This window comes from Barbus barbus (genome assembly GCF_936440315.1).
Source record: "Barbus barbus genome assembly, chromosome: 46".
In the NCBI taxonomy this organism is placed as follows: domain Eukaryota; kingdom Metazoa; phylum Chordata; class Actinopteri; order Cypriniformes; family Cyprinidae; genus Barbus; species Barbus barbus.
The window spans coordinates 5,546,166-5,560,651 of NC_136724.1; the positions used below are offsets into that span (position 1 = coordinate 5,546,166).

At 38.0% G+C, this 14,486-nt stretch overlaps 1 protein-coding gene across 1 annotated transcript in view; it reads right to left on the reverse strand.

The window, feature by feature from the left end:
• LOC306865154 (NACHT, LRR and PYD domains-containing protein 3-like) overlaps window positions 1-13,306 on the reverse strand; it is a 94,926-nt gene extending 81,620 nt beyond the window's left edge. The window contains exons 1-4 of the mRNA XM_079409567.1: window positions 13,098-13,306; window positions 12,784-12,860; window positions 12,432-12,545; window positions 11,911-12,024 (exon numbers count right to left, since the gene is read on the reverse strand). Coding sequence (XP_079265693.1) covers window positions 11,911-12,024; window positions 12,432-12,545; window positions 12,784-12,860; window positions 13,098-13,124 — 332 coding nt within the window. The 5' untranslated portion in view covers window positions 13,125-13,306. The remainder of the gene's footprint in view (window positions 1-11,910; window positions 12,025-12,431; window positions 12,546-12,783; window positions 12,861-13,097) is intronic.
• Window positions 13,307-14,486: the final 1,180 nt, after the last annotated feature.

The window sequence follows — 14,486 nt, forward strand, 5'->3', positions numbered from 1 at the left end:
TTTCCCACCCTCTTGAGTCCATATTTGGTTTGTTTCCTGTCCTGGTTTAGGTGATTATGAGTTAATTCTGTTCAGCTGTGTTTTAGTTATTATCTGTAATTAACCGTTGTATTTAAGTCCTGTCTGTTTTGGTTGGTCTACTCTCAAGCCCGCTGTCCACGGGGAAATCAACGCCACTGTCCGCAGCTCACCCAAGCCCGCCGGCCACCGCTGACTCCAGCCCAGAGCACGCTCCAGTGGATCCAGGACCAACACGGAGGGAAAAAGCATTCAAAGCGCTTTTCATTCTAGACGCCCAGAATTGAGATATAATGACATTTTCCGTTATTTTTTCTGTTTGTTTTTATGTACATCTGCTTAATATTTGTGTTATTTATTGCTGTCTTTGTATCTGTATTAGATCTACTATATTCTTCTACCTGCATTTCATTGCAAGATTCGTAGAAAAGGAGATATGGGACATTAGTCGATTTAGAGGGGTATTACGACCCCATTTCTAATAAATACAAGAAATGAATGGTCAGTTCTTAAACAGGACGTCCTACACTATAGGCACGCCTCATATGAAACCATTTTACTGCAGAATCTTTGAGATATGGGACATTATTACACTTTAGAGAGCTATAAAGACCTAATTTCTAATAAGTACAAGAAATGAATGGTCAGTTCTTATATACGACATCCCATACTATATGCACACCTCATATGAAACCATTTTACTGCAGCATTTTTGAGGTATGGGGCATTATTCGATTTAGAGGGGTATAAAGACACCATTTCTAATAAGTACAAGAAATGAATGGTCAGTTCTTATATGGGACGTCCCATACTATATGCACACCTCATATGAAACCATTTTACTGCAGCATTTTTGAGATATGGGACATTATTACATTTTGAGGACTATAAAGACCCCATTTCTAATAAGTACAAGAAATGAATGGTCTGTTCTTATATGGGACGTCCCATACTATTGTCACGAATCTGGTCCATGCTCTCCCGGTCAACCACCACTAGAGGTCACCCGTTCACCACATTGACTTTTTCACTCACAACACACTGGACTCCATTTCCCACAATCCATTGTACTGACTACACGCACAGCTGTTCACCATTATCTCACCCACACCTGATTATCATTTCACAATCACTCACTCACTATTTAAGTCTGGGACTTGCTATTGCTCACTGCCGAGTATTGTTAGCCCGTCTACCTTACAAAGCGTTTCCCTGTTTTCTTAGTTAGTTTTCCTGTGTCTTGATTCCTGCCCGTGTTCCTGGATTATTCTCTCTGCCTTGCCCTGTCTGGATACTGTACGCTGATCGTCGACCCACGCTGCCCTTCGGATTGTTCTGTGTCTTGCCTCTGCCATACCTGTTTGCTGTCTCCCGACCCTGCCTGTATGACCATGTTTTATAATAAAGCTTTGCACATGGATCCGCACGTCTCACGTCTCGTCAGCCCCGTGACAACTATATGCACACCTCATATGAAACCATTTTACTGCAGCATTTTTGAGATATGGGACATTATTACATTTTGAGGACTATAAAGACCCCATTTCTAATAAGTAAAATAAATGAATGGTCAGTTCTTATATGGGACGTGCCATACTATATGCATACCTCATATGAAACCATTTTACTGCAGCGTTTTCAAAATATGGGACATTATTGGATGTAGAGGGGTATAAAGACCCAATTTCTAATAAGTACAAGAAATGAATGGTCAGTTCTTATATGGGACGTCCCATACTATATGCACACCTCATATGAAACCATTTTGCTGCAGCATTTTTGAGATATGGGACATTATTACATTTTGAGGACTATAAAGACACAATTTCTAATAAGTACAAGAAATGAACGGTCAGTTCTTAAAGAGGACATCCCATACTATATGTACACCTCATATGAAACCATTTTGGGACATTATTACATTTTGAGAGGGATAAAGACCCCATTTCGGTCCCACTTTATATTAGGTGGCCTTAACTACTATGTACTTACATTTAAATTAATCATTTGATACAGTGTACTTATAGGTATTTAAAGAAATATAAGGACAATGAAAAAACATGTATGTACACAATATGTAATTACATTTGTAATTAATTTCTGTAATTACATTTATAATTAAACTGTTGACCCATCCCTTACACCTTTACCCACCCTTAAACCTACCCAGACCACCAAACCTGTCCCTAACCTTACCCGTATCCCACCTCAATAGCAGCAAAAGTGTTTTGCAATACAATATGAACACAATAAGTACATTGTACTTATATTTTGATGTAAGTGCATAGTAGTTAAGGCCACCTAATATAAAGTGGGACCCCCATTTCTAATAAGGACAAGAAATGAATGGTCAGTTCTTATGGAGGACATCCCATACTATATGCACACCTCATATGAAACCATTTTACTGCAGCATTTTTGAGATATGGGACATTATTACATTTTGAGGACTATAAAGACCACATTTCTAATAAGTACAAGAAATGAATGGTCAGTTCTTACATGGGATGTCCCATACTATATGCACACCTCATATGAAATGTAAGATATCAGAGACTGAATCAGACAAAGTGAAGAGGCGATCAGAACATTGAAACCTGAGGAGCTGGAATTCAGAGAGGCTCCAAGAAACGGGATGTAATAAATCTGTCCAGATCCGAGCACCAGCTAGTTTGAAGCAAACTAACCAGCAAGCCTCTTTCACAAAACAGCTTGCAACATTGAGACAAAAGAATACTTATTAATAATTCCAGTTCAAGAAGGAGACTGTCAAAATTGTTGCAAGTAATCAAGACTGATGTTCACATGTAAACCTGTGATAGAAAATCACGAGCTACAGACTCTCTTGGACAGGTCTCCACATATAGAAGACCGACCAAACCAAAATTCCTTTGTCTAAAAGAACATGCCTTCGTTCTCCATAGAACTACATAAAAGACTTTCATTTTCAATTTTTAATGAAACTAATAATTTCTATGCATAACTGCATATTGTGTATGTAACACACATTTGAATATCCTTGTTTTAATCACTCATTGTGTATGTAGTGGTAATAGCTGAAGGATTCAGATGCATGTGTGGTATGTATGAGTTTGAAAATTCATGCTTTAAATGTTTCTTCCAATCAATTCTTTGTCAAATGTATCATAGTCTTGTTATAGAAATCGATGTTCAAAAGTATACTTTGCAAGAGCCTGTAAAGTTCGGACCTCTGACTGAACAGATAACGATTTATTAGTGGGGTGGAGAAACAAAGCAATACCCCAAGCAAGGACAGTATCTAATTGGTCAAGACGTCCAGATGGGACGGTCTGAAAGCCGAGTTTAAAAACGCTTGTCCCTTTTTCTCGTCTCTCTTCCTTTTGTCGCTCTTACTCTTCTTCGTAAAAATGCTCTCTTAGTTACTCTCTTCTTCTCTTTTGCCACCGCGTGCTGCTCTTTGAGCTTGCTCTGGCCCACGTGCAATAATGAGAAGGAAAACAACTTAGTCTCGTTACATCTTTTTTACTCTTTTACTTTAGTTTCTTGTCTTTCCGTGGAGTTTCGTGTTCTAATGTAAGTTTGCTACAAAGTCCAGCTCCAACTGCACTCGCTTCAAACTTCGACCAGACCAACTCCGCATCCTCAGCCAACGCCCAAGACCTCACTTCAAAGACTACTGAACTCTCAACCAATCAGACACTTCGGGGAACCCCCTGTCTGCAACGACGACACAAAGGAAACCCGTAACACAGGCAATGCAAGCAAGTAACGCCTCCAAGCTCTGAATTGGTGTCTTTAATATAAATCTTAGCCTCATTGAGAAACTCAAAGTGAGGGTTAAATAAGTGATTGATGGTTGTTCAGGTCTATGCAATTGAACATATTGCTGTAAACTTGGGATTTCACATTTTCATTCTCTTAAACTCATCCTTTCCTCACTTTCTCTCTTCCTGCAACGTGTGAATGTGTGAATGCTTGTGTTCATGTGTTAGATTAGTTTATGTCTTAGGTTTATATAAATAAAATCTGATTTATATTGAAAAGAGAAGTATCTTGTGTTTTCTGCTCACAAGTTTTCTGCTCACAATAGCACTCACTCCCATCAATAGCACTCACTCCCATCCTCATGAAGTGCTTTGAACGGCTAGTCTTGCACCACATCAAGTCTGTCCTCCCCCCCTCCCTGGACCCCTTCCAGTTTGCATATAGGTCCAACCGCTCGACCGATGATGCCATCACCACTGCCCTCCCTCCAGCCCTCACACATCTGGAGAAAAAAGACTCATATGTCAGGATGCTGTTCATAGACTTCAGTTCAGCATTCAACACAATCATCCCTCAACAGCTCACTCACAAACTGGCCCAGCTGGGGCTCAATACCTCTCTGTGCAACTGGCTGTTGGACTTCCTGACCGGGAGACCTCAAGCAGTACGGGTCGGCAGTAACACATCCAGCACCATCACACTGAACACTGGGGCCCCCCAAGGATGTGTGCTGAGCCCCCTCCTCTTCACTCTGCTGACCCACGACTGCACACCATCACACAACTCCAACATTTTCATTAAGTTTGCGGATGACACGACTGTGGTGGGTCTCATCAGCAACAGAGATGAGACAAACTACAGGAGCGAGGTGAGCCGCCTGGCCGGGTGGTGCAGTGACAACAATCTCTCTCTGAATGTGAAGAAGACGAAGGAGATTGTTGTTGACTTCAGGAGAGTACACACTCAGCATGCCCCTCTGACCATCAACGGTGCGACTGTGGAGAGAGTGAGCAGCACCAAGTTCCTGGGTGTGCACATCACTGAGGACCTCTCCTGGACTAACAACACTGTAGCACTGGCCAAGAAAGCACAGCAGCGTCTCTACTTCCTCCGCAAACTCAGAAGAGCCAGAGCCCCGGCCCCCATCATGTGCACCTTCTACAGAGGCACCATCGAGAGCATCCTAACTAGCTGCATCACTGTGTGGTATGGCGCTTGCAACGCATCCTGCCGCAAGTCACTTCAACGCATAGTGAGAGCAGCTGAGAAGATCGTTGGTGTCTCTCTCCCCTCCCTCCAGGACATCTACAGCACCCGTCTCACCCGCAAAGCCCTCCGCATTGCAGGCGATCCCACCCACCCGACATACAGCTTCTTCAGTCTGCTGCCATCAGGGAGGAGACTGCGGAGTCTCCAGGCGAGGACCAGCAGACTGAAGGACAGCTTCATACATCAGGCTGTCAGGAAGCCGAACTCCCTCCCGTCCTTGCCCCCCCTACCCTCTTTCACCCCCATTTAACACAGCAACACACTAGGAACTCTGACTCTGTGACCCCCCCCCCCCACAGACCAACAAACTGTGACCGGTACCTGTCACTTGTGCAGCACTGGCTGATCACTACCCATCCAACATTGACTGCAAATTACCTCTTCGGATAGTCTGACAAAAATCTATCCGAACAGTCACTTCGACTTGTCACTTTAACAGACTGATAAGCTCTTCTTGCACTACACTCATAACAAAACACAACAAAACAAATCTACACAGTTTTGTTTTTGTAAATTCAACTGGTTTGCACTCCATCTATTCTGCCATGTGCCTTATGCACTTTATCTATCTCTCTTTTTTATTTTTCTACAATGTCCTCAGACTGATAAGCTCTTTTGCACTACAAATATATCTACACAGTGTTGTTTTTATTTTACTGGTTTTGCACTCTATCTGCCATGCGCCTTATGCCACTTATCGATCTAATTCTTATTTTTTTCTACAATATCCTCATTTGTATATTTGTATAGTTGTATGTACATATGTTTAAACTGTATTTATCTGTATCTGAACGTGTTTAATGTTAACTGTATGCACCAAGGGTCTGAGAGTAATGCAATTTCAATTCTCTGTATGTATGTGCTGTACATGTGGAAGAATTGACAATAAAGCTGACTTGACTTGACTTGAAGTTAATGTCTTGATCTGCCGATCTTGTTACTGTGCTATTAAATAGTGTTTTCACTATATTTTGGATTTTAATATCCAGAGCAGAGTTTGTTATACGGCTCGTTCAGTGAATCGCCGTGACACTGATTCTGTTCAAATTCCTTATAAAATCATAAATGATTCCCTTTGAGCTAATTAAACTATTTCTTTAAATTACGTATTAATATTACTTGTATTACGTTACAGAAACCATTTTACTGCAGCATTTTTGAGATATTGGATATTATTCGATTTAGAGGGGTACAAAGACACCATTTCTAATAAATACAAGAAATGGATGGTCAGTTCTTATAGAGGACATCCCATACTATATGCACACCTCATATGAAACCATTTTACTGCAGCATTTTTGAGGTATGGGACATTATTCGATTTAGAGGGATATAAAGACACCATTTCTAATAAGTACAAGAAATGAATGGTCAGTTCTTATATGGGACGTCCCATATTATATTCACACCTCATATGAAACATTTTACTGCAACATTTTTGAGATATGGGACATTATTACATTTTGAGGACTATAAAGACCCCATTTCTAATAAGTACAATAAAAGGATGGCCAGTTCTTATAGAGGGCATCCCATACTATATGCACACCTCATTTGAAACCATTTTACTGCAGCATTTTTGAGATATGGGACATTATTACATTTTGAGGGGGATAAATACCCCATTTCTTATAAGTACAAGAAATGAACAGTCAGTTCTTATAGAGGACGTCCCAAACTATTTGTACACCTCATATGAAACCATTTTACTGCAGCATTTTTGAGATATGGGACATTACTGCATTTTGAGGACTATAAAGACACCATTTATAATAAGTAGAAAAATGAATGGTCAGTTCTTATATGGGACGTCCCATACTATATGCATGCCTCATATGAAACCATTTTACTGCAGCGTTTTCAAAATATGGGACATTATTCGATGTAGAGGGGTACAAAGACCCCATTTCTAATAAGGACAAGAAATGAATGGTCAGTTCTTATAGAGGACATCCCATACTATATGCACACCTCATATTAAACCATTTTACTGCAGTGTTTTCAAGATATGGACATTATTCAATTTAGAGGGTTACAAATACACCATTTCTAATAAGTACAAGAAATGAATGGTCAGTTCTTATATGGGGTGTACCATACTATTTGTACACCTCATATGAAACCATTTTACTGCAGCATTTTTGAAATATGGGACATTATTACATTTTGAGGACTATAAAGACCCCATTTCTATGTCTAAAATTCTGCAGCAAACTGTTTTCATATGAGGTGTGCATAAAATATGGGATGTGCCATATAAGAACTGATCGTCCATTTCTTCTTATTATAAATGGGGTGTTTTCGGGACACTGAAATTAGACAATAGCACATTACTCAAAATGTTACAAAAATTTCATATGAGGTATGTAGATAGCATGAGATGTCTTGTATATGAACTGATCATTCTTTTCTTCAACTTACATGCCCTCTGAAGTTGAATAATGCAACAATTCTTCAAAACGGTGTAGTAAAAATGATTATTATGAGGTGTGCATATAGCATGGGACGTCTAGTAAAATACTTGACTATTGCTTTTTTCTACTTATAAGAAACGGTGTCTTTATACCCCTCTAAATTGAATAATGTCCCATATCTCGAAAATGCTGCAGTAAAATGGTTTTATATGAGGTGTGTATATAGTATGGGATGTCCTCTATAAGAACTGACCGTTCATTTCTTGTACTTATTAGAAATTGGGTCTTTGTACCCCTCTACATCGAATAATGTCCCATATTTTGAAAACGCTGCAGTAAAATGGTTTCATATGAGGTATGCATATAGTATGGGACGTCCCATATAAGAACTGACCATTCATTTCTTGTACTTATTAGAAATGGGGTCTATATCCCCTCAAAATGTAATAATGTCCCATATCTCAAAAATGCTGCAGTAAAATGATTTCATATTAGGTGTGCATATAGTATGAGACATCCCATATAAGAACTGACCATTCAGTTCTTGTACTTATTAGAAATGTGGTCTTTATAGTCCTCAAAATGTAATGTCCCATATCTCGAAAACGCTGCAGTAAAATGGTTTCATATGAGGCGTGCATATAGTGTAGGACGTCCTGTTTAAGAACTGACCACTCATTTCTTGTACTTATTAGAAACGGGGTCGTAAACCCCCTCTAAATCGATTGTCCCATATCTCCTTTTCTACAAATCTTGCAATGAAATGCAGGTAGAAGAATATAGTAGGCCTAATACAGATACAAAGACAGCAATTAATAACACGAATATTAAGCAGATGTACATAAAACAAACAGAAAAAATAACGGAAAATATCATTACATCTCAATTCTGGAATGGCAGCTACAATGAAAAGCGCTTTGAATGCAAGTTCCCTTTGTGCAGTGTTAATTTCGTTGACAAAGACGACGACGAAAAATATTCGTCAACTAACCTTTTTTCTGTGACTAAGACGAGACGTTGGCGAGCTAAAACTAATATCTGATGATAAAAACTATGACGAAATTTATGCGCGTCTTCGTTAACAAGACGAGACTAAAATGTTATTTGAGGACTACCGAACATTCAAAATACATCCTATAGGCTCAGGGACGTGGGAACTATATTGTGAGAGGGGGGGGGGGGGGGGGGGGGGGGGTTCTTGGGGGGGGGAGGTTACTGTAGGTTAGTGTAGGCCTTTTGTGTTATGTATCCTGATTGACTTTACGATTAGTTAAATCTGTTTTGCACATGCATCACCACAGAGTTAACCATTTCAGACAGTACCGGACAGCCTCTGTCTCGTTCACTTCACGTCTGTGGGCGTTACGTGGAGTGTGGCCGCTCCAATTTACCTTCAATGAAATCTAACCTTAGTGTAACTGACAGAATTACTAAAAAATATTTTGCTACCTAAAAGTTAAAGTTTTTTGTGTCACGCATGCATGCATGTCTATTTCCCTCATATTAAATATGAAACGCATGTGGACTGATATTTTTCCAATGTCTGGACTCCTTTATTAATGGAGTACAGACATTTCAATATATTGGTATTAAATGCATTTTCTGAGAATTTATATTTCAAGTTTTTACTGCAAATGTCGAAATGCGCGCTCTTTGGTCCATCAGTGCTTGGGTCACTGATCACATTAGATCGCATACAACATATAACCCTTTCACACATAAATTTAAAATAATCTGGCTGACCCCCCACCGTGAGTTTTTCAAGGCGACCGTTATTTAGAATGGCTGTGTTCGAAATGCCATACTATCATACTACTCTTACTATTTCTGCAGCATCCAGTATGTATGCTGCTCTTGTATGCACATTTGCTGTATGCATGAAATACCCGGATGACCTACTATATTTGCCAGAATCTGCTAAATATAACTCAAGTATACTGAAATCAGTACAGAAGCTGTGTTCTGAATGGCATACTATCATACAACTTCTACTATACTGCAGTATGCTGTGTGAATACTGTGAATAGTATGTGAATTTTCTGTATGCATGGAATGCCCGGATTACCTGCTACATTTGCTGAAATTTGATGTATGCATCTGAAGACGCTTCGTGGGGTACTGTTTCCCAGAATGCAACGCACTCCATGTGACCTTTCATCTTCAAACGCGTGAGTGAACTGGAGGCGGGGAATAATAATTATAAATGTTACACTTGTATATGCATGTTTATACATATACATGTAATCTACAAACTATCGCTGTGCATTTAAAAACAATATCATTTGTAGGACATAAATTGTACTTTAATCTCTACGGCACTTTTCCGATCAAGTCAAATGACGTCACCTTTATCTCTATAGCGCTTTATACATTGTTTCAAAGATATTACATAATAATATTAATATTGCAGTAATATAATATATAAATAAATTATATATATAACTAGAATTAATATTTCAATTAAGCAAACAGAATTAAATTCCGATGCAAACAGCTCTAATAAGAAATGGAGTGTATTTACTCTAAAGACAAATAGACCAATTTGTTGTCAGAGGCTATTTACATTAACTCCGCCCACCAATGCCTGCCTGTGATAGACAGCTCTGCAGAAGACACGTGTATTTCTGTAGAATCAGTGGCGGAGAGAGTAAAAGATATGAGCTGCTGTTGATGCGAGCGATCCGAGTTTGATTTCGGCTTTTGTCAAACTCGTGCAACTCCTTTTCCCATCACATACCAGATCAGAAAGGCGTTTATTTTCAATAAAAAATTAAGTAAATATTTGAAAAGTGGAGATTAAACACCTCATTAATAATACAGTGTGCTTAGCTGTTAGTAGGTTTTTGTCCCAATAAAGTGGCGTTCATCAAATAAAATTTATGATAATTTACACTAAAATGTTGTCTAATATGTTATTGCATACTGTTTTATAGAAGAAGAAGTGAAGTGACATTCAGCCAAGTATGGTGACCCATACTCGGAATTCATGCTCTGCATTTAACCCATCCAACGTGCACACACACAGCAGTGAACACACACACACCGTGAACACACACCCGGAGCAGTGGGCAGCCATTTTATGCTGCGGCGCCCGGTGAGCAGTTGGGGGTTCGGTGCCTTGCTCAAGGGCACCTCAGTCGTGGTATTGAGGGTGGGGAGAGCGCTGGACATTCACTCCCCCCACCTACAATTCCTGCCGGCCGGAGACTCGAACCCGCAACCTTTGGATTACAAGTCCGACTCTCTAACCATTAGGCCACGACTCACATGGAGCGCGTTGCATTCTGGGAAACAGTATCCCACGCAGCGTCTTCAGATGCATACATCAAATTTCAGCAAATGTAGCAGGTAATCCGGGCATTCCATGCATACAGAAAATTCACATACTATTCATGTGAATACTATGAGCAGCATACATACTGGATGCTGCAGAAATAGTAAGAGTAGTAGGATAGTATGGCATTTCGAACACAGCCTAAGACTAAATCAAAAATGCCTGCCAAAATTAACACTGCCTCTGTGTTGGGCCTGCAATTACCGTACGCATAGTAATACGCGCGCACATATTTTAATTTCAATTGCGGCTGGCTTGACCGTATTTTTCTGGACTGCGGCTGGCTTGACCACGGTAGCGTAACTCAAATGCATCTTATACGAGATAAATAATATACACGATATACATAAACCAGCTGAAATATTTTAAAATCACTTACACCCTACCTGATCGAAAAAATCCAGTCTTTCACTCTGTTTTGTTAAAGATTTAAATCTTTGCCGCCAAGATGTTGGATTAAGTGAAATTTAAATCTATAGGGGTGGTTGGATTTATTCACGCATGTTAAAAATATTTATCAAAAGCTTCTTTCTTTTCAGATTATTATTTACAACATTATCTTAATAGGCTGTATATTAACTTATTCTGAGAAAACCGGTAGTTCTATGTTAAATCAGACATTGAGCACCCCAATATACCCAAAATGTCATGATCATAACACAATTGCAAATATTCGACTGTGAGATTGGGAGTCGAATCGGGCTCCTCATATCGAACCATCGAATCGTTGACTATTAGGGGTCACCCCGAATATATATACAATATATATAATATATATATTACACCATGTTGTTACAATAAGTGTAAATTGAACTAAGCACTCTCATAGATGTGTCTGTCTCTTATCAGCTAAAGAAAAAATGTCTAGTATGAATACCATAGTATCCTAAATACATAATACATAAAATATATATATATATATATATATATATATATATATATATATAAAAATTCCAATCGTGCCTTTTAGAATGGAATTACATAATGCCCTGGTACCCAACAAAAAGGATTGCAGTCCATTTAAAATGTCCACAAAAGCTGGGTGTTTAAAATAATATATAAAATTCAGACTATAAAAACACTGTAAAATAAAAATGCCAATCATGTTTCAATCATGAAATGTTATACCTGAGATCAGTCTGTGTATCTTCACTCTTAAAATCTATCAGATGTCCAAATGACTCGTCACTTCTCATAGACATGCAGCTGGGCTCTGGTTCTAATCTCTTCTGATAAACTGAACTATAACAGAAAATAATATTATTATTTTCAATAAATTTCATGAAAAAAAAGACAGCCAAAAATACATGTTTTCCCCTCTAATGTTCAGGTGAGAAGATTAATCCTGGATTCATGACTGATCTGAAATCAACATTTGATACTTAATTAAAAACAAACGCTGGGAGTTTAAAATAATAAGCATATGTTTAATTGAAATTCTATATCTGAAACCAAGCCATATTTCTTTTTTTTTTTTTACACACACTATGTTGTTGCAATAAGTGTACATTGAACTAAGCACTCCCATATGTGTGTCTCATATCAGGTAAAGAAAAAATATCTAGTATGAACACCATAATACCCTAAATGCATAATAAACAAACACTGTAAAATAAAAAGGCCAATCATGTATTTTAGAAATGTTATACCTGAGATCAGTCTGTGTATCTTCACTCTTAAAATCTATCAGATGTCCAAATGACTCGTCACTTCTCATAGACACACAGCTGGGCTCTGGTTCTAATCTCTTCTGATAAACTGAACTATAACAGAACAGATTAAATTATTTTGGATGGAGGGGGGGGGGGGGGGTGTTTTTCTTGAAAGTTTTCTGAAAAGATTCATCCTGAATTTATGACTGATCTGAAATCAACATTTGAAACTTTTTATGAATTAGGCTAACATGTTTTTCTAGAGACAGACATTATATAATACAGCTAATAATAATATACATAGCATTGTATAATATAAAATATTATTTAATGCGCTTGTTCAAAGTACCCGGATCCTGTAGAAAAATCATCTCTGGAGGTCTGTGTGTCACCCATGATGAAGCTATAGTCGGATCTCAACTGCCTCTGGATAGAAATGACAAACACAAAACTAAACATATTAAGCAACACTGAACACCTTTGTAATTGATCTGAACGGATGACAGTTGGAGAAATAGATAATGACCGCTGCGTTCACCCAAATAGGTAGGCTTTCTTTTTGAAAAATCATAGGCTACATCACGATACACAAAACCCCCCATTCATTTGATTTAGAATGAAAAAAATGTCAAACATGTATAAAAATATCAATCTGAAAGTCACCTTTAAAGAGTCTCGAGACGTTAACATTCCTTCATCAAAATGTATAGCCTACCGATTGACAAACTCCATCTTTTCCAAGCTACACATAAATTCCTTTCGAAGGTTTTATGAAAATTTATATTAAACATTTAATAATACTTGGCTGGAAGGACTCGACTGTTTGTCTAAAATGGCAACACAACTACTTTATTTTACTTTCACTTTCTTTTATACGGCATGTTGCTCACACTGACGTTGATAAAATTGTGCAGTGAGGGACGGATTATGACTCAGCGGTGCCCTGGGCATGGACCGATTTAACCCTGTGGTTAACAATGTTCTGTCATTTTAGACCGAAAAAAACCTAAATAAATACAAATAAAAAAGTTTGGAAATTAAAAAAATTACTGCTGACATTCACTATGTAACTAAAAAAAAAAAAAAAAAAAAAAAAAAATGTGGACTTAAATGGTCGTAAAAAAAAAAATCACACAGTTGTTCGCGGTCAAAAATGACCGTCATTGGAAATGAATGGGAAATACACAAAACTACGAAAATACATATATATATATATATATATATGTGTGTGTGTGTGTGTGTGTGTGTGTGTACAATCTACAACTCGTTTATGATGCAGACAAAAAGCGCACAGCAATGAAGGGGTGGCACTCCAAAAATATCAAGAGTGCAAAACGAACACACTTGACCCCCTATCTTTGAATTTTCGGTAACACTTTATTTCGATAGTCCACTTTAGACATGCTACGAACTATAAGTAACTTTTTAGCTACATGTCAACTACATGTCAATTAATTCTCATTAAATTGTAACTACATGTCTACTAACTCTCAGAGTTGACTGTTAGGGTAGGTTTAGGGTTTGTAGAATAAGTTGACGTAAACTTGCAAAGTTTCTGATAGTTAGTATATTGTATGTTGTGAACCCATAAAAATAAAGTGTTAGAAGATATTAAGCAGACAGTCTACTAATACTGTAATGACTGCTGGTTGACATGTAGTTGCAAAGTTACTTACTGTTAGAATGTCTAAAGTGGACTATCGAAATAATGTGTTACCGAAAATTCTCAAACAGTCCATAAAAACATGAACAAATAGAGACGACATAGAAAGAAAAGAACAAATTGTGTAAAAATAACTGGGTAATTGAATCATTCTGATTTTTGTGTACAACTGGTGCTTTCTTTAAAACATAATTTCATTTAAATTGTCTATAGATTATATATTTTTCTTGTTCAAAACATTTAAAACTCCATTGCATGCCCTGTTTGGTTTATTTCTATTTCTGATTATACCAACAATGGACCACATGCATCTGTATCATCTGCCCTGGACGTAAATTATGCCTATAGGTTCATTAATATAATTTATATACTCACTAATAGGCATCCTA